Genomic DNA, 20,933 nt, shown 5'->3' on the forward strand with positions numbered 1-20,933 from the left:
ATATATATATATATATATATATGTATATATATATAAACCGGGTTTTGGAAAGAGTTCCATGTGATCTTATTCGTTGAGTAGATCAAACATTTATCACTTTTAATGAATTTAAATAATTTTATTTAAAAATTTATCCGATCCTGATATATTTTTTTGCATATCTTCTTGATACCATACTTTCTGCAAGTTTTATCAACAACCATATATCTTAAAGTTGAATCCAAATTTCTGTTATCATAAATGAAGTTTAATCATATTGAATTGTTTGCGTAAAGAGGGTATGAAGTGTATACTTGAAGTTGTTTTTATGCACAATGGAAATTAGGTATAGAAGGAATGTTGCTAGTTTAATCATTAGTGTGCTGCATTTTAGTTTTAAGCCATATAAATCTGGTAACCAAATACCCCCATAGGTAATGTGGGAGAATGTAAATTTATGAGAATGTAAATTTATGGATCATCTCTTAGAGTATCAATCATTGTGACTTCAAGGAGGATGAGACCAAATAAATAACTGTAAATTAAATTATAGGACCTTTCCTAAGTAAATCAAATGTATCTAAGTTGATAACCATCTGTTTTTTTTTTAATACAGAAAATATCATATTAATAACAAGAATAATAAATATATGATCTTGAATAATTTAATTTAGAAAATAATCCGACCATGTTAATTTCTCTGGCTATCTATCTGCTTGATACCGTACTTTCTATAAATTTACTAATAACTATATATTTTCAAGTTGAACCCTAAGCTTTGTTCTCTTGAGGAATTTAATCATATTGATTGTATGCTTAAAGTGGGTTTGAAGTGTATACTTGCATGTGTTTATGCGCAATGGCAATTAGATATACATGGAATGTTGTTATTTTAATCATTAGTTCAGCTAGCTGTTTCATTTCTTCTATTGGTTTCTTTTGCTCATATCAGTATTTGTTTAGTCATTTCTAATTTAGTTTGCATTTATTGCTATTGTTGTTGACAGTATCTGTTAATACATTACTTATTTTACATCTTGTGCTAGAAGCTATCCATTTATTAAGCGTCAAAAGTCTTTCATAGGTTTATGAACGCATTAAAGCACCTTTACTCACACTAGTGAGTTCCGGTAGCCCTGAACAATCATACGCCGTGTTGAGCCACTTACACCTATTAGTGATGCGAGCTCCGATTTTGTTCTCTTCAGACTACAAACACTTCTACTGTCAGTACAGCGAACCATCATATGTGCAAAAGTTGAAACTTGAGATGTTGACTGCCATAGCAAATGAGAGCAATACCTATGAAATTGGTTAAGTACCATCGACAAAAATTGTTTTAATGAAGCAGCTATATTCCTAGCCATTCCTAATTATGCTTCATTTTTGTGCCATATTGATTTTTTTTCCTTTTTTTTTCCATTTTCTTTGTTTTTTGCTCTATTCTGTTTCCTCAGTGACTGAGCTTTGTGAATATGTTGCAAATGTTGATATTTCTATTTCAAGGGAGTCAATCAGGGCAGTTGGAAAAATAGCATTGCAACAATATGATGTTAATGCAATTGTTGATAGGCTTCTTCAGTTCTTGGAAATGGAGAAGGATTATGTGACAGCTGAAACACTTGTAAGTTTCGATTGAGGAGGGATTTTATTTTTGGAGTATTGTTACTTATTTTCCAGGAGTGTGCGATTAAGTTCTGGATGCACTGAAATTAATTAAATTTCTGTTTTTTGGAACAATATACAGGTTTTGGTGAAAGACCTTTTGAGGAAATATCCTCAATGGAGTCATGATTGTATTGCAGTTGTTGGAAATATCAGTAGCAAAAATGTCCAAGAACCTAAGGGTAAAGCAGCTTTGATATGGATGCTTGGAGAATATTCCAATGATATGCTTGATGCTCCTTACATTCTAGAAAGTCTTCTGGAGAACTGGGATGAGGAGCATGCCGCTGAGGTAATTGGTTTCTTGATGGTGTCTTCTATTATAGAAAAATTGACTTGGGCTTGATTCTGTTTCATTGCTGATATTAATATAAATTTGTTGCGATTATTTTCATTAAACAAGCCATTCTGCCCAAATTGAAGTCTCCGTGTGTGGCATAAGAAATTATTTAATGTTGTTCTTCAGAACTTCTGCTTGATTTTTACGTGTTCTGGGGTATCTTACGATTATGACACTTTATCTTTTGCATTAGTTTGTGTTCTTCCTGGCGTCATTTTCTCACTGTTCATTTTATGGATGTTCCAAACAGGAATTCTTGAAAGAATATGTTCAGTTAATGTTATGAAAAGCTTAAGGAAAAACTTATTTTTCCTCGTAAACTTCTAATTTCAAATTTACCATTAGTAAAATTATGTTTTTAATGTATTGCAAAATGTGTACTTGTTTTTTTGGAGCCTAAATAATTCATTTGTAAAGTCAGCATCAAATTTATATATAGCGGTAATGGCTATTTATAACTATTTTTTTACTCACTGGGCTCTAAAATAATTTGAGGTGTCATTATTTACTTCTACCTGCTCTGTTCTATAACCAAACACTGTGGGTTTTGAAGTTGAATGCGAAAAAGGTTCATTTCAAGCTGTTGCCTGTTGAAGAAAAATATGCGGTTTGCTTTTGCCATTAAGGCTTTATTTGGGGCAGTCACAGAAGAAGTTGTTGTTCAAAAAGTTATGGTGACTAATATAAATTTGTTTTAATTTCAAAAAGTGTGACCACGGCTCTCTGATAGCCACTTACAAAAAAAACAAATTCCTATCATAGAAATTTCTAAAAAGTAGCAAGAAAATAGTTTCTTAAACAGAACTGTGGTGGCGGTCTGAAAAACAAAGCAGCCAGAAAGTTGTTCCAAACAAACCTAAGTCTACCGAATACTCTAGTATTCTGAGTGGATTTTCTTTTTAAAATGGGAAATATATGTACTTACTTTTCTCTTATTCAAAATATACCCATTGGAATCATACAGGATTTTCTAACCTGCAAATGAAACCTATTACCTTTTTGTTGTTATCCTCTAAATTGTTGAAGCTAAATAATGGAGTGGATTTCTTACATGGAATCATATAGTTTAGGTTTCTGTCTTTTATTATCTAGCGATGTCATTTTTGGGTGCTAATTCTGGTTTAATTTTTCTTTTGTCCAATCTTCACCATGTCCGAACAAGATGAATTGATTTCCCATACTCTTGGTAAAAGTCTGTAATGTTCATGTATTTAAAGGAACAAACAGCTCAAGGAGAGGAGACTAGGATTATCCTTCAACTTCCAGTATTCGGTTTTGAGCAATATTGGAATTTTGAGTTCTTTTCTTGAAGCGTTCTATGCCATTAAGAAATCCAGGGACTGGTAACTTTCACTGATTATTGAGGAGCAATTTCATTCAACGTCATGACTCAATTTTCTCATAATTAGTTGATTTCTTTTAATAGTTCTTTGATTTGGTTATCACAATAGTTATCCAGGCGTTTGAACACTGAATGATTACTTCAAAATTTATATAAACCAATCCTCTTGTCATTTTGAAGGTTCGATTACATCTTTTGACTGCAACAATGAAATGTTTCTTTAAAAGGCCTCCTGAGGTACAGAAGGCCTTGGGTGCTGCATTAGCAGCTGGCTTGGCTGATTCTCATCAGGTACAATTCTTTTATCATCAATGAGAAGTTTGGAATATTTTATTGGAGCTTGTATGCGTTTTAGAGCATTTTGTGTTATTTCTTTTTTTTTTTGAACAGTTTTTTTTTTGTAGGATGTTCATGATAGAGCCTTATTCTACTACAGGCTTCTGCAATATGATGTATCTTTGGCTGAACGTGTTGTAAATCCACCCAAACAAGCAGTTTCAGTTTTTACTGATACCCAGAGCAGTGAAATTAAAGATCACATATTTGATGAATTTAATACCCTCTCGGTTTTATATCAAAAGGTATTTTTCATCTTTATTGACCTGAATTCAACCTTTTTGAATTTTTTACTGAAAATGGACCTTGAATCTGAAAAGAAGTATTTTCATTTAGTTCTTGTGCTACAATTGCGTATTCTATTTCTTTTGATTTTTTTTCGATTTGATAAAATCTATAATATTACGTTATTTAGTGCGATGAAATCATAGAAATATGAAAAATATTATCTTAGGAGTGAGAGTCTAAATAAGGAGCTTTGCTTGGATAACAAAACGAACAAAATTGCGAAATAAAAAGTATCCTATAGATTGATGTGAAAGTGAGGATATGTCAGCTTTAATAAAAGGTGTTTTAAAGGCAGAGGGCTAGGATTGAATGTGAACCCTTTTAAGTCTTCGAAGGAGACGTGAGATTTTGGAGCATTTGTTTGATTGACAAATTTTTTATTGAATTATAAAAAGATAATTCGTTACCATCATCATTGGATCTATTCACACTAATTCGTTTTCCTTAAGCTATTCTTTTTATTTTATTTATTGTTTTTTTGGAAGTTTTAACTCATGCGTATTTTTTTGCACCATTTCTATTAATGTTAAACTTTGATTTAGTCTTTTTTTCTTTCTAATTTTCCATATTAACTTTATCTTGCTATTTTTATTGGTGTATTTATTTAGAATGTCTTTTTTTTTGGTGAAATAAAATTTAAAATGTCTTAGGATTGAGAACAGATGTTGAATTTTGTATTACAACTAAATCTTCCTAATGTTGAAATCCTAAATTCTTTTAGAACCTATAGCAATTAAATGATGCCGATGTTGAAGTTTCCACTAATCAATTTTTATAGTTTGTAGTCTTAGAAACCAACAATCAAAATAAACACTTGTTTTGATGAAAATAAGAAAATACGAATAATCTGTCCAAATAATAATTTAGTGATATTCTAGATTAAACAAATTTAACAAGAGCATTTAAACCATAAAGTAGCAATTTGATTAAGATTCATTGTATAATCAGAGATCCAATTGTTATTAAATATGACTAAATTCGATTCCATTGTGAAAATCAATAGTGAATTATGTAGTCGAGAAGAAAAAGAAAGATATCTCCAGGCAAAGAAATCCAAATTCCATGCTTGTATAAGGACATCCGCTAGAAACTGGTCTACGAATTGCACTTGAATGATTTAGCATCCAGTCGAGCATACCAAATTTAGAATTGTTTCTTAATGACTTAACATTTATAATTATCGATATTATGGTAATGGTTTGCTATTAATTGGAAAGAGTTGGTCGCAAGCTTATCATATTTGAACAGACAGAAGATTATCAAGTGAAACCCATCTAGCAAGAAAGTCCAAATCACATTCCAATGATTATGCTGATCACACTACAATTCTAACTACTGAAAACATTTATGTGGAATGAAAGATGTTGAGGATCACAACTAGTGGACTCACTATATTATTTATAATCAGATCAATAGAAATGAATCAATCACTAATTCTGGCTACATTTAACATTGAAACTTGTTAAAACCCTAACCTAATGAAACCAAGGACTCAACTTGTCTTCAGCCCTAAACTAAAAACCAAATGACTATGCAATAAAATAACAAGTTTATTCTAATGAGTGTAAAATTGTCGATCTCCATTAAATATATGTTCGAATAGAAAAATATTTGGCTCTAGCAAATTTAAACTTTGATATCCATCACACAAATCAGGGCATACCTATTGTGCTTCTTTTAATGCGACCTTGGCATCATCACATGTTGGTTTGTCATAGTTACTTGTTTCTTACATTTAATCTCATAAGTGTTACAACCGACAATTTTCTTATCAATTTGTGTACACACACATACTTTTTGTTCAAATTGGTAGTTGAATCCTAATTTTTATAATTGAAAATTAATTTTTGGTGAATATCTTCATGCACTTCATGTATGTGGAGTTCAAATTCAATATGCCTAAACTCAACATGAAGTTTAAGACTCTCTTTGTTGAAAACTGATAATTATTTCAAATGGACAAATGCTTGTAGACCTATTATTAGCTAAATTGTTTGCAAACAAAGCCATATGTATTATCAAACCCCGACTAGACAGATGCTCTTTAATTAGTCAGATCAAGAAATCACCCAAATTTTTAGAGTGCTTGAATTTATCAATTAACTTTGGGTGGTTAATATTGAAAAATTATAAGTGAGTTGTCGTCTTTTATCTCATAATTTTACATATATAGCAAAATAATGGCTAGGCAATCCACACAATCTAATCACCCAATTAAAAAAAAAGTTATCAATGTGGGAAATATCATTAATTTTCTTATGTGAAATGATTAGGTCATTTTAAAAAAATGATCTACCACGAGCTCTTCTCTAACATCATTATTTTTCATATGTGATTGTCTATTTCTTCCGCTGCTCCCTCTCAATGAAAGATATCACCCTCTTGTTTGGACAATTATATGTAATGTGACCAAAACTATAAAATTTGGAGCATTTCTTGGTTGTGAAATGTTCAAGCCATTCTAGAAAAGCGATCTACCACGAGCTTCTCTCTAACATCCTCATTTTTCTTGTCACCGGTCATTTATTCCATTGTTCCCTTCTCAATGAAAGACCCTCCTGTTTGGGCAATCAGATCATCCTCATTATGTGAAATGATTAGGTCATTTTAGAAAAATGATCTAACACGAGCTTCTTTCTGACATCGCCATTTTTTCTTATGTTACTATCCATTTTTTCTGCTTCTCCTTACTCAATGAAAGAAACCACCCTCTTCTTTGGGCAATTAGATCATCCTCATTATGCTAAATGATTAGGTCATTTTAGAAAAATGGTCTGCCAAGGGCTCCTCTCTAACATTCTCATTTTTTGTTATGTCACCATCTATTTCTTTCATTGTTTTTTGCTTAATGACAGAGATCACCCTCTTGTTTGGGCAATCAGATGCAATGTAATTTTTGTGAGATGAAAAAAATATTCTTTTTCAATTTCATAAGAAATGATTACAAGATAAATATCAAGGAAATGCTACCAAATTAGGAAAGCCACAAAATCTCCATGCTAGAAAAAGGAAATAGAAATAAAAAAATACGAACAATTTAATATTATAAAAATAGAAAATACTAAAATATAATAATCTTAAAATTCCGACACCTCTCTTAAGTTGCAGCATAGATATTTATCATGCTATTGTCGTTATTACGCTTCTAATGCTGTTTAATTTGCTCTGTTGTATCAATTCAATTAACTATAAGTGGTTGTTGGACAATCAATAGATAAATAAGGGCAGTGGCTAGATACATGGTTAGACAATCGCTTGGCTTTTGATTGGTTTTGAGAGTAACGTTTGAGTATCATTTTTAATGGCCATGCTTGTGTCTATGAATGCAATAGCTTGGATAAGAGATTACCTCACAAATTTGTTCAAAATCTTTCAATCAACTACAATTTTCTTGTCTCGTTTCCATTCTCTGTGTTCTGAAATATTGAAAATACAGAGTGAACCCTGAACTTTATTCTGGTAATCACATAGGATGTTTCCTTTTTCCTTATGTTCTCAATATCTCCATATGAAACAAGGCATGCTGAGTAGAAAAGGCTTATCATTCATGCATAGCATGTTCTTTTTGTTATCCATGTCCATATCAGTGAATTTGACGCCTCATCATGTTTGTTTAATGCTGCGTATTTTGTGTTGGATGTTAGCCGCTAATTTTTCATCCATTTTGCACTAATTTCTTCCTTCTTTGTTTGTAAATGCCTATTCCTTCTGAATTATGTTTCCTGCATGGTTAGCTTTTTTTAACTATGTTTTGCTCAACACTGATTTCCCGTGAATAACAAAGCAAAATTACAGCCTGCTTACATGTTTACTGATAAAGAGCATCGTGGACCATTTGAGTTTAGTGAAGAACTTGGGAGCTTGTCCCTTGATGCTGGCTCTGTAGAAAATGTAATACCCGCTCAGAGTTTTGAAGCCAGCGACAATGATTTACTTCTTAGCACATCTGAAAAGGAAGAAAGTCGAGGACTGAGCAATAATGATTCAGCATACAGTGCACCTGGCTATGATGCCTCATTAATATCTTTGGAGGATAAGCAAGGGCAACCTGAGTCTAATTTCGCAAGCCTGGCAATGCCAACAATGCTATCACAGGCTTCATCAGTCCTTGACGATCTTCTTGGTTTGGGTACTCTTGATATCCGGCCACCTCCAACTCTAAAGCTTAATCCAAAAGCAGTCTTAGATCCCGGGAGTTTCCAAAGAAAGTGGGGCCAGCTAGCAACTTCTTTGTTACAGGTAGCATCATTATTTCTTTTTCGATTATCTTTAAACCAAAGAGTTTTGGTTGATTTTATTTTTAGCAGCGTTACTGTTGGTCTTTGTTGTTCTATTCTGTCTTAAATTGTAGAGACACCATGCTTAATATTTTAGATTGAATCATGCTAATATCTCATACGGTACCAAGTCCCCAGACACTGGCTGCCAGTATGGAGCATGCAATGGTTTTGGATGCCAATTTTATCTTCTCGTTTTGTCACCATAAATTCGAGAATTATAAACATTTTTCAAATTGTTTCTGTTGCTGTGCTCCGTTGTTGTGAGCTATTGGTGAAATACAGTTATCTGAAAAAAGGTTTGTCCCTGACATTCCTTACAAAAAAATGTTGCCTAATTTTGCTGGCTCTTAAAGAGGTTATGAACCTCCCCAATTTTTTCTTTGCTCTGCTTTACAAAACTTCAATTGATCATTGAAATGAAGTTCGTGTTATCCTTATGGAGTAGTCATGCTAATTCAAAATCAGTGTGGTGACTTGGCCTTTTAATTAAATATGGACGAGGGTTGCTTGGTTGGGTATGCTTAGGGATGAGGTTATCTCATCAAATTGTACACCAATTCTAATACCTCTTAAATTTACCCTGGCCAAGCTCATAAATAGTTAATCTGGTCAGTTTATTTGGAGGGTTGAAAATTTTCAAAGTGTGAGCTTTATATTTATAGGTTATAAAGAAATCCCTTTGAATTTTTTTTCCAATAATAAGCAAACCTTTCTAGAGGATTCCTCTGTTGTAACTTTTTGAAATTCTAAGAAATTTGAACATTTACTCTTACCAGAACTATCATCTTCAGCCCTTTGATCTGACATTAATTTTACTTAGAATTGATGCTCTGTATTGTCTAGACAAATTTTTCCAGGTGGACTATTGCTTTGACATCTACCCTTGCTCATTGCTTTTCTGTTCAAAGTTAGGTGTTAACTAATTAATGAGCCTCCACATCACCTTAAATTCTCTCTGCTTTGACAACCAGATGAATATTGTCGCTGACATTGTACCAAAAGCTTGTATTTTTTATGAGTTGTTCATTCTTTGTTTCACTTTGTTTCTCTTATTGACGTCACTGCAACTGTTTGAAAGTCTTCTAAAAATCAATACCGATCTTATGTTTAAAGTGGCAATTGGGTCAAGTCCTATCATACTTACGTTCATGGTTTTCCATTTGAATATCTCTCTTATTATGTGTTTATCTGGAAATTTCTAAGCCAAAATGGCTATTAATATAGCTTTATATCTAATTATTAGTGTTTTCTTGTTGTTTGTGTTTGTTACTAAATATATTTTAGTTTTTCACGGCTATAGTTTGGTTATTAATTTTTTTAAAATTTCCACATTGTATTGTGTGGATTCTATGAATACCTCAGGATGTCATGCTTGTAAAAGCGAATACGTATAATACAATACCAAAAGTTTTCTTTGTTTTCTTTCCTTCTCTTCCTCTTTTCTAGCGTACAATATATTATGGAGGATAGCCCACGATGTTTTGCAGCTTGATTCCATCTCCCACTGCTCTTACTGCTGGATAATTCACTGTACCATGGTGTTGTTGGTTCTCCAACCACAAATATTATCGTCATGGATCAGTAGGTGCTCTCTAGGTTTTAGTCTCTGGTGTTGTCCATAATCGTAGGTAAGCTAAAGAATTTACTGTTCAGAACCTGTGCATTGGGATGCTTTATGAACTAGAAAGAAGAAGATTGTTGGAGATGTGTTTATCCAAGAATTTGAATTATTCAACCTGACTCCATTTTTTGTTTCTTCCACCGCTAGTTGACTCCTGCATCATGATGATATCACTAGTTTTTTCCAACAACAGCTGTCATGGATGCATGGGGGTTCTACTGTAGGTTTTCATCTCCGACACTACCTAGAAATGCAGGGAGGCTGACTGCGACCAAAACCTTTACAATGGAAAGATGGTTGAGCTAGATGAAAGATAAGGCTAATTGGAGTGTAGTAATCTTTATTTCTACAAGGGTTTTAATCAATAGGTGTTAAAAACTATTCTTCACCCATCTCTTCTTGCTCTTATAATTGAATAAAAAGTTGAAGTTGAAGTTGGCAAGATTGACGATCTAGAAGTTCTTAGGGCAAAATGACTGTTGCTAGCATCAAGGTTTGAATGTGATTTTGTCTGAAGAAGCATTTCAGAAGGTGGATGAAAAGAGCCAATCAAATCTTGGATTGATGTCCTGAGGCCTTGTCCCATGTAGATGTGCATCAAGATATGCTGATGAATGGTAAGATGATTTGATGATTAATCATAGATTGATTTCTTGAGAGGATGTCCATGTTGATATCCTTAGAGGACCTATCACCAAGAAAGCTCCAAGTGTGTTGTGACATTTTGTTGACTATGATGAGAAACTTGATGCTCTAGTACAAGTAATTTGTATTTTAAACTTTTGACAAGCTTGGACTAAAAACTCTACCAAAATCTTTTTAAATGAAGTATGAACTTTGAATTGGTTTGACTGGCTTTTAAACACACTTTGACAGGTCAAACTGAGTCTTTGCGTGTGCGAGTTGATTTTAGTAAAGCTCAAATGAGGCTCGATCAGCTAGAACTTGATTGAACTGAGCCATTGTAGGTTTTTTTGGCCATCAGGAATTTAGAATGCAGGGGTATTATTATGTGAGGTAAACACCAATGATGGATAGATAGTAATGTAGCCGTTGAGTTTTGTTTTAACAAGGGGTAAGTGGTCCATGTGACAGAATCTGCAACAATGACGTGAAGATGCTTTAGTTATTATCCCCTCCCCCTCCCCTTGTGGAGCTCTATGGTTGTGGCTTTGGTGAATGTATCTGTGATATGCTCGTAAGTGTTATGAAGAATAGTTTGTTCCTTGAAAAAATGATCTCGCATGAAATGATGATAACTTCTATATATTTGTTGCATGTTTGGAAGGCTAGTTTGTTAGCAAGGGTCATGGTTGAGATATTTTTATAGTATAGTATAGTGGGTTGTGTGATTGAGACATTAATATAATGTATTAAGCAAAAAGCAAGGTGCAGTGTCAAATAAGCAAGGGTTCCCACATTACAGACGAATGCGGGTAAAGAAGTTAATACATGAAACTAATAAAACTAATATTAGAATAGGATTTTGGAATATAGGTACTCTCAATGGTAAATTAATAGAATTAGTTAATATTATGATTCATAGGAAAATTAGTATATTATTTATTCAAGAAACTAAATGGGTTGGAGAAAATGCTAAGGAGATTGATAATTTCGGTTTTAAACTTTGGTATTCTGGTAAGAGTCGCACTAGAAATGGTGTTAGTGTAATTATATATATAAGAGTTTAAAAGATAATGTTGTAAAAATTAATAGAGTTGGAGATAGAATTATAGCCCTTAAGATTATCATTGATACTAAAATTTTTAATATTATAAGCGCTTATGCTGCTCAAATAGGTTTAGATACAGAGTTTAAAGATAAATTTTGGAATTACTTAGAAGACTTAATACAAATGATACCTCTTGAAGAAAGAATTTTTATTGGAGGAGATTTAAATGAATATGTCGGTAGAGTGGTAGAAGACTTCAGAAATACTCATGGTGGCTACGGTTTTGGAGTAACTAATGAAGAAGGTAGAGCTATTTTAGATTTTACATTAGCGTATGATTTGGTTATCACTAATACTTTATTCAAGAAAAGAGATGAATATTTTATTTTTTATAAGAGTGGATCTAATAAAACACAAATTGATTATTTTCATATGAGAAGAAGAGATCGTCGAGATTGTAAAGATTGTAAGGTCATTTCTAGTGAGAATTTAATTGTTTATTAGTTCTAGATTTTAAGATGAAGAGTTGTAAAATAAAAAATACTAGGACTCATCATTGTAGAATTATATGAGGGATCCTTCAAGACACAAATAAAATTATTTTTATGAGTAAAATTTTCAAAATTTGGGATGTTCATGAAGAAGCAAATATTATGTGGGATAAAGTAACAAATACTATTAAACAAGTAGCAAAAGATGTGATTGTAGAATAAAAAAAAAATTTATAAATAAAAATAGTTGGTGGTGGAATAATAATGTGCAAGTAAAGATAAAATATAAGAAGTTATGTTATAATAATTGGTTTAATGGTAAAAGCTTAGAGAATTAGGAAAAATATCAAACGGCTCATAGGGAGTCTAAAAAACAATTTGTGACGCTAAAAATTTTGCTTTTAATGATCTCAATAATAGATTAGATACTAAGGAGGGTGAAAAATATATGAATAAACTAGCTAAACAAAGAGAAAATAAAAGTAAAGATTTAACTCAAGTGTATTACAGATGAAAATCAAAAAGTACTTTTCTTACAAAAAAAAATATTCAACATAAGTCGGTGAGTTATTTTGATAAATTTTTTAATGAAATTTCTGAAAATACGATCGACCTTAGTAATATTAATATTGTGAATAATAATAAAACGTTTTATTTTTACTATCGCATTAGTACAAAAGAAGTTGAGGACGCTTTAAAGAAAATCAAGGGTGAAAAGTCTATAGGGCCTGATGATATCCCAATTGAAGTGTGAAAATATTTAGGAGATTTGAGAGTTTCTTGGCTTACTAAACTCTAATATTATTTTAAAAAACTAAAAAAATGTTTGAGGAGTGGAGGAAGAGTATTTTGGTCCCCATTTTTAAGAATAAAGGGGATGCACATGAGTGTGAAAATTATAGATGAATTAAGTTGATGTGTCATACTTTAAAGTTATGGGAGAGGGTAATTGAACATAGGTTAAGACGCATTACAAAGATTTCTCATAATCAATTTGGATTTATGCCGAGCAGGTCTATTATGGAAGCTATACATTTATTGAGAGGTTTGATGGAGAAGTTCATAGATAATAAGGAGAATTTACGTTTTATTTTTATTGATTTAGAAAAAGCTTACGATAAGGTTCCAAGAGATATCCTTTGGAGAGTTCTTGAGAAGAAATGTGTTGATATGACTTATATTCAAGTCATTAAGGATATGTATACTAGAGTTGTTACTTGTGTTCAAATTGAAGGAGGATTGACCAAATATTTTCTTACTTCTATTGGATTACATCAGAGATCGGCTTTAAGACCATATCTTTTTGCTTTAGTTATGGATGGTCTTACTGGACATCTACAGGAGGATGTACCTTGGTGTATGCTTTTTGCTGATGATATCCTTCTCATGGATAAAACGAGAGAAAAAGCACAAGAGAAACTTGAATTATGGAGGTCTACATTGGAGTCTAAAGGCCTTCATTTAAGTAGAACTAAAACTAAATACATGGAATGTAATTTTAGTGGTAGTAGCTCTAGTGACAAAAGTGTGACTTTGGGTTTTCAAATTATTAAAAGGTGTGAACGATTTAGATATCTTGGGTCCATTGTTCAAAGCGATGGTGATATAGATGGGGATGTTAATAGTAGAATTCAAGTTGGTTGGTTGAAGTGGAGGAATGCTTCGAGCCTTTTGTGTGATAGAAAAGTACCGCTTAGACTGAATGGAAAATTTTATAAGACGGTGGTGAGATCTGCAATGCTCTATGGCGCTGAATGTTGGTCTTTAAAAGAGAAGCATAATAATAAGTTAAGTGTTGCTGAGATGAGAATGATTAGGTGGATGATTGGCTTTACACTTAAGAGACAAAATGCGAAATGAATATATCTGTGATAAGGTTGGTGTAGCTCCTGTGTCGAGCATCTGATGATCCGATTAGAAGAGTAGATGTTTTAGATTCGACTTGTGTTAAGAAAGGCAGAGGTAGACCTAGGAAGACTTGGGCTTATTGTATAAAACATGATCTTAATTTACTAGAACTAAATGAAAATATGGAACTAAATAGGACGCAATGGAGAAAAAGAATTCATGTAGCCGACCCCACGTGGTGGGATTAAAACTTTGTTGTTGTTGTATTAAGCAAAAAACTCGTGTGTCGATTGTTGTTGTTATTAGGGTTCTATATTTTACCTCGATTGATGATCTAGTAATGACCTGTTATTTTCTAACACACCATGAGACAATTCTATTTCCTTGAAATGAGCAATAGCATGTCATAGAGATTTTGTCAGTGTATTTCTTGTAAATTCTGAATTAAAGAATGAACCGCTAGAGCTACTCCAACCATTTCATGGATATTCGTATTGTATTTTGTCTAATAGTGTAAAACCACTCATTCACTCGAGCATTCTCATCTCAGCAACATTTAACTTAATTTTATGCTTTTCTTTTTCGGGCCAACAATCTGCTCCATAAAGCATTGCATGTCTCACCATCATCTTATAAAGTTTTCCTTTTAAGTCGAGGCGGTACTTTTCTATCACATAATAGGCGTGATGCATTTCATTACTTCAACCATCCAAATTTTAACAATAAACTCGAGATATGAAAAATATTCACTCTTTTTAAGGATTTGATCACCCATTATCATAGTAATGCCACTAGATCTACTATTACTAAAATTACATTTTTTGTATTTAGTTTTAGATTTACTCAAATAAAAGTCTTTAGACTCTAATGTTGATGTCCATAATTCAAGTTATTCTTTAATTTCTATAGTTTTATCCATAAGAAGGATATCATCAACAAAAAAACATACACAAAGTTACATCCTCCTCTAAATGCCCAGCAAGAGCATTCATAACTAATGCAAAAAGTGAAGGGCTTAAATTCAATCCCTACCTATTAACTTAATTCTTCTATAATTTGCACACTCTTGTTTATCTCTTTTATCTTAACAATAGGATCCTTGGACTCTTTCTCCACTCATCATGCTTCTTCTTAGTTTTTAAAATAATATTAAAAAGTTTAGCAAACTAAGAAATTCCTAGATTTCCTAAACATAACCACACTTCTATTGGAATACCCTCAGGTCCTACTACTTTTACACACTTCATTTTCTTTAAAACCTCTTAACTTCTGCTGTACTAATACAACGGTGGAATGACATTAGGTCCCCTTAAAACCTCTTAAATGTCCAAAAAGAGCATTCATAACTAATGTAAAATATTATGGGCTTTAAGCCGATCCCTATCCATTAACTTAATTCCTCTATAATTTGCACACTCGTGTTTCTCTTTTATTCTTAACAATAGGAACCATTGACTCTTTCTCCACTCATTATGCATCTTTTTAGTTTTTAAAATAATATTAAAAAGTTTAGCAAGCTAAGAAATTCTTAGATTTGCTAACTTTTTTTTTCCATACTTCTATTGGAATACCATCAAGTCCTACTTTTCCACGTTTTATTTTCTTTAAAACCTCTTAACTTCTGCTTTACTAATACGGTGGTGGAATGCCATCAGATACCCTTATTCCAAGTAAAGGTTTTATCAAAATTAAGCCTTATCTTGAATTTCCACCTACAACCAAGAATGGTTTGCTTGGATGGTGGGGTAACCAATTTTGAGGTGGTTGTAGCAAGGCAAGGAATTCTTGGAACATTGCTTATAGCTGGTGTTTGTGTTTGACGACATGGGTGTAACATGTAAGATCAAGCTGAATGGTCTGGTGATGGATGCGATCGAATATGGGTTTGAATTTGAAGTATCCTGTTTGAGGTATGTTTGCATGTGGTCTTTGGACTGCGCATGCTGGATTTCTTGCGGCGAAGTGGGTAGTATGGAAAGTGAGGGTGATGAGTGAATTGGTGGATCCATTGTGGTTGACTCAGAAATGACAGTGGTAGTTGAAGTAGTTGTAGAAGTTGGCTTTGAAGGGGATATGATGTCTGTTAGCATTGGGCTGTGAGGGAGGGAAATATGAAAAATAGAGATTAAAATTAGTGGAGCGGAGGCTGATTGTGTGAATTTGTAAGTGTTGAGGTATGCTAATTTAGTTAAGAAAAGCTGTACTCATCAACGATTTCATGATGGGAAATTATAACTTTTTGAGTTTTGAGAGTTTCGATATACCTTTTGAGATGTTTGCTATCCTAAGATAATGCAGGGAGTTGATTATCTGGAGAGTGGTTGTCATTAAGGGAAGCAAGAGCAATTAAATTCCTTAAGATGAGAGTATGGGGATGGCTCCTTAATAGGGTAGCTTATTGGTGCGATTTCATGTGTAGCTTAGATGGCAGTTTGCTGATTACATGAACTGTTATAGGAGAGTCAACCCAAAAATGAGTGCCAATTTTACTTTAAGAATGATTGCATACCTAACTTGAATTTTCTTAGATGTGATTGAGTTTCATATTTGTTAGTTTGGCTAGATTTTTGGATTCAGATATAGTCTAGTTTCTCACTTGCCTAGATCATATATGGTTAAAATTAACAATTAGAAATATGGATCCGGACACCTGGTTATCAAATATCAACGTATAGACATAATCACATAAAATGGGCATTCTAGAATTAAGTAGTCATGGTCATATGACGGACAGAATCATACATTATAAAATCGAAGTTAAGTAAACAAAAATATAACATTCATTCTAGAATTGATTTAAAATAAGATAATGCCATTTAGAAATTAAAAGAAAAATGTAATCTACGATTATTTCACATCTTTTAAATTTTAGAAGGGGCAATTACATATATAGCACTTGCAATATTGCTATTTACAAAACTAGCATCCTCTTTCATCTACTTTTTAAATTCTCACACTTCTTGGTGCTATTTTGTAATTAGCTATGTTAAGCACTTCAAATTAATTTTGATTTGATTTAGATTAATCGTCTGTTAGAACCGAAAACAGGTAGACTTGGTTTGAGCATTTTAAAGCTAGAATTGAACCGACATGAACTAATATTGAGCCAGATTGATTGATTTAGTTTTGATTGGATCTATTCTTTAAATATTTATGCACGCCTCTACCCTTCAATCCAAATATTATAACCATATGATTAATATTCTAACTCTTAAACTTAATTAGCACTAGATTCATCCACTTGCTAAAAAAAATTGAGACATCAAAGAAAACAAAATGAAAGTTGATTTGGCATGCAAGGGAGGCAATTTGACACAGTAAGAAAATGATTCTTTAGGCAAATTGAGCACAAATTAGAGATGCCAGAATGCATGGGAGGCAAATGCAAGTAGGGCATCGGGTTCAATGTTTCTGCGAGCTCATGGGAGATGAGATGCTTTTATAACATTTAACTCATAGGAGATTAAAAGAGAATTAATCCTTTTATTTTTACATTTATTTATATTGAAAACTGAGATATTTAAAATGGGTTGAAATTTTGTAATTTGATAATTTAATTTCATCTATGTTATATGATGAGACTCTCACTATGCTAACAGTTGCAGACTTTTGTAGAGGGAATTTTAAACATGCTTTATCTTTATCTCTTCCATTTTTTTTTTCCTTCCCCTGCCTCAGACTGTCTCTTTGTATGAATCTGGCTTTACTTTTATCATTCTCTCTACCTTGCTATCTCTATTTTTCATATGTTGAAGATATGTTCCTTGTAACTTGAAACATGCAAGTAAACAAAGGTTACACTTTTCATTCTCCATGCTGTGCTTTCAACATTGTTGTTAAGTGTCTCATCTTCTTTCCAGGAATTCTCAATAAATCCAGAAGGAGTGGTCGCCTTGACGATACCTCATACGCTTCACAAACACATGCAGGGTCACTCCATTCAATGCATCGCCTCTGGCGGCCAGCCGCCAAATCTCAAATTTTTTTTCTTCGCACAGAAGGATGGCGAAAATTCTCCCTTCTTTCTTGTTGAGTGTCTCATCAATACATCATCAACAAAAGCACAGATAAATATCAAGGCCGAGGATCCCAGCCTTTCTGAGCCATTTTCAGCTTTGTTTCAGTCTGCATTATTAGCTTTGGGCCCATCTTAGAGCTATTTTTGTAATAATTTTTGACAATTGTTCAAATTTTTTTCAGATATGCATTTTATGCCTCCATATGCAGTATTATGTTTCATTTGTAGAATATGTTATTTGATACTGTGGAGTTATACAAAATAATTGTACTTAAAACTTACAAAAGTCTATAGAAGAGGGATTGAATGCAATTTTTATTTTATATTTGCAAAAAGTTTATTTCTTTATTGTGAAATCATTTGATAATAGTTATTGTATGCAATCTTTTTAATAATGTTGTTCTTTAGGACTATTGTGAAATCATTTGATATAGAAAAGGATTCATGTAGCCGACCCCAAGTAGTGGGATTAAGACTTTGTTGTTGTTGTTGTTCTTTAGTACTATGTTTGTATTTATATATCGTCTTGTATCAATTTATTATGGTATAAAAATTTAGTAGAATAAAGTAATACAAATAATTTAAAAATTGAATGATATTTTAAGAAATATAAAAAATCATGTTATTTGGATATGTATATTTTTTGCATTTTGAGACTGCAATTCCTTTAGGGCAGTTGCAATTGTTTGTAGAAGTTGTTTGTAATGGTAAATGTGGAGCTAAATGGGAAGTAGTTTTTTTAAAAAAATTATTATGAGCATTATATTTTTTATTTCCTTAAAAAGCTATGTAACGTTTTTTTTTTTTTTTTTTTTTTTTTTTTTTTTTTTTTTTTTTTAGCTACCGTATTTTACAAAAAACTACTAAAAAATAAATTTTGATCATACAAATTTTAAGAAGAAAAAGAAGTTAGCAGGAGGGTTATGACAACTTTTTGAAAATAAAAAATGTGCAAAAAAACAACTACAAGCATGCTCCTAGGCGAGAAAAAAATAGTGTTTGTTCGGATGCAGAGCTATCTCCGAACAACGGACGTGACATAGCTGGATGGAGCAAGGCTCAGACCTCCGTTGTATCACGTCCGTTGTCTGAATGCAACTTACGTCGAATTTCGGACGTAATATTTTTTTCCCTAGGTTTAAATAGAATGATGAGCCTTTTTTTTCCCAAAAAATATCTCAGACTTTTTCTTTTAGTGTACTTATCTTCCAATTACTGATGATCTGATACTTCTCACATTTTGTTAAGTACACATTTTTATAGATAAATTTTGTTGGCATCATATTGGGCTCATCCTGATACCATTGTTTCTTAAACTACTGTGAGGGTTCTCTTTTCGTCCACTCAACATATGCCTCAACCCATACGGTGAAAGAGGTCTAGCACCACAGCACTGAGCGATCTCTAAATGAAGCTGAAGTGCTAGCTTTCATGCCTAGGCTCCACCTGCAATAACCGTGGCCGCGTGTAACAACACATTTCTGCCTTTACTCGAATAATCCCAAAAAATTAACTAGTGCCACAACGCCGACACTTGACACTATGACGCTCAATCAATTTCATTGTTGATTAACCACTATATTTGATATGAACGAACTAATAATAAAAGCGTTTCATGGAGTCTGGTCTTATCGCAGCTAAATCGAGACCAAACGTCACAATGCTCAATTAATTAGACAAATGCTCGCCTCGTGTTATGGGTGTGACAGTGTGAATTGAGGCGCGTTTGACTGAGTCTGGCTTTAACGCCACAATGCCGAGACCAAGTGCCACAATGTCATGATTAAAATTATGCGACCATTTGTAACATGTAAAAAATTTGTACATGTTGGCATCAATTTTTTATGTCGCAACTTTGGGACGTTCATTCGAACTTGGAGAACCATATTGTATTAATGTGTAGCATCTCATAGCCCAAAGACATCCTTCAAGATTCCCCGGTGCATGCCTAGGGCACCGAGGTGGGGGTTTGCCTGGGCTCATATGCACCATAGTCTTATCGCACGCATGTCTGGATTGTGTCTGGTGCCTCAGCACTAGGGGGCTGACACACCAGCGCTTGGCTGAACCTTGCGCACCCGCACCATGCTCCAAAAGTCAAAGAGGGGGCGCCCTCCGCGTCAGCGTCTTTGTGCCCCTATATCGGGGTCTTGGTGCACCGCGCTTTAACTGGGTTGAACCTGGTGCACTCGTGTTAGGAGCCGGACGCGTCCCTGACACACTAGCTTTAACAGAGCCAAACCCGATGCACCTGCGCTAGGAGCCTGGTTTTGATGGGTTGTCTTAGCTGAATCAAGCCACTTGGTGGCAAATTTCTAATGAAGCATTGAAAGGAGGGCACAAAAGGTGTTTAGCCACCTTCCTCTAATGGTGGGCAAATTGCATGCCTCCCTCATTTACACTTGAGGGGTAGTCATGACACACGGAGAGTGAACTTAGGAAAAGGTTCTTCCCTCGAGCCTTCTATGAAAACGTGCAACTACCTGGTGCCTGGGCGTCAGGTCAACTTTTACTCATTTTGACCTCTTTTTTGCTCATTTTGCTCCTTAAGCTCCATCTTTTGTACCTACAATAAAAGACACACAATATCTTTCATTAAAACACAATATACTTAAAAATAAGTAAAAAATATATATATATATAAAATAACACATTTTAAGGTGTATCATAATACCACTTAAATAATGTCTCAATAACACTATAATAATATTGCAATAGCGCTATAGTAAAACTGAAATAACACCAGTCGAGAATACCACCATTAACATTAAATACCGCTAAAAAATAACACCACCAGACTAACTTTACCTCCACAAAATAATCACAAAAAACACTAGAAAAATAAAATTATATCATTGATTCATAGTACAAAGAAAATCAACCAACTATAAATTAATATCAACATTTCAATCATAACTAAACACACATCACTTTCAAACTTCTCACCATTATTTTCAAATTTCATCATCAATATTTCTCATACGACAAGAGCCACAGGGATTGCAACCGCGATGTGTGCGAGGGGAAAAATATTACCTCAGGAGTACTAATGC

The 20,933-nt window shown here is 33.2% G+C and overlaps 1 protein-coding gene across 1 annotated transcript in view; it reads left to right on the forward strand.

The window, feature by feature from the left end:
* LOC110039179 (beta-adaptin-like protein A) overlaps positions 1-18,191 on the forward strand; it is a 47,202-nt gene extending 29,011 nt beyond the window's left edge. The window contains exons 5-11 of the mRNA XM_020744158.1: positions 1,064-1,292; positions 1,437-1,603; positions 1,727-1,936; positions 3,507-3,617; positions 3,731-3,907; positions 7,746-8,189; positions 17,723-18,191. Coding sequence (XP_020599817.1) covers positions 1,064-1,292; positions 1,437-1,603; positions 1,727-1,936; positions 3,507-3,617; positions 3,731-3,907; positions 7,746-8,189; positions 17,723-18,016 — 1,632 coding nt within the window. The 3' untranslated portion in view covers positions 18,017-18,191. The remainder of the gene's footprint in view (positions 1-1,063; positions 1,293-1,436; positions 1,604-1,726; positions 1,937-3,506; positions 3,618-3,730; positions 3,908-7,745; positions 8,190-17,722) is intronic.
* Positions 18,192-20,933: the final 2,742 nt, after the last annotated feature.

The sequence above is a fragment of the Phalaenopsis equestris genome, unplaced genomic scaffold, assembly GCF_001263595.1.
Source record: "Phalaenopsis equestris unplaced genomic scaffold, ASM126359v1 Scaffold235621, whole genome shotgun sequence".
Lineage (NCBI taxonomy): Eukaryota > Viridiplantae > Streptophyta > Magnoliopsida > Asparagales > Orchidaceae > Phalaenopsis > Phalaenopsis equestris.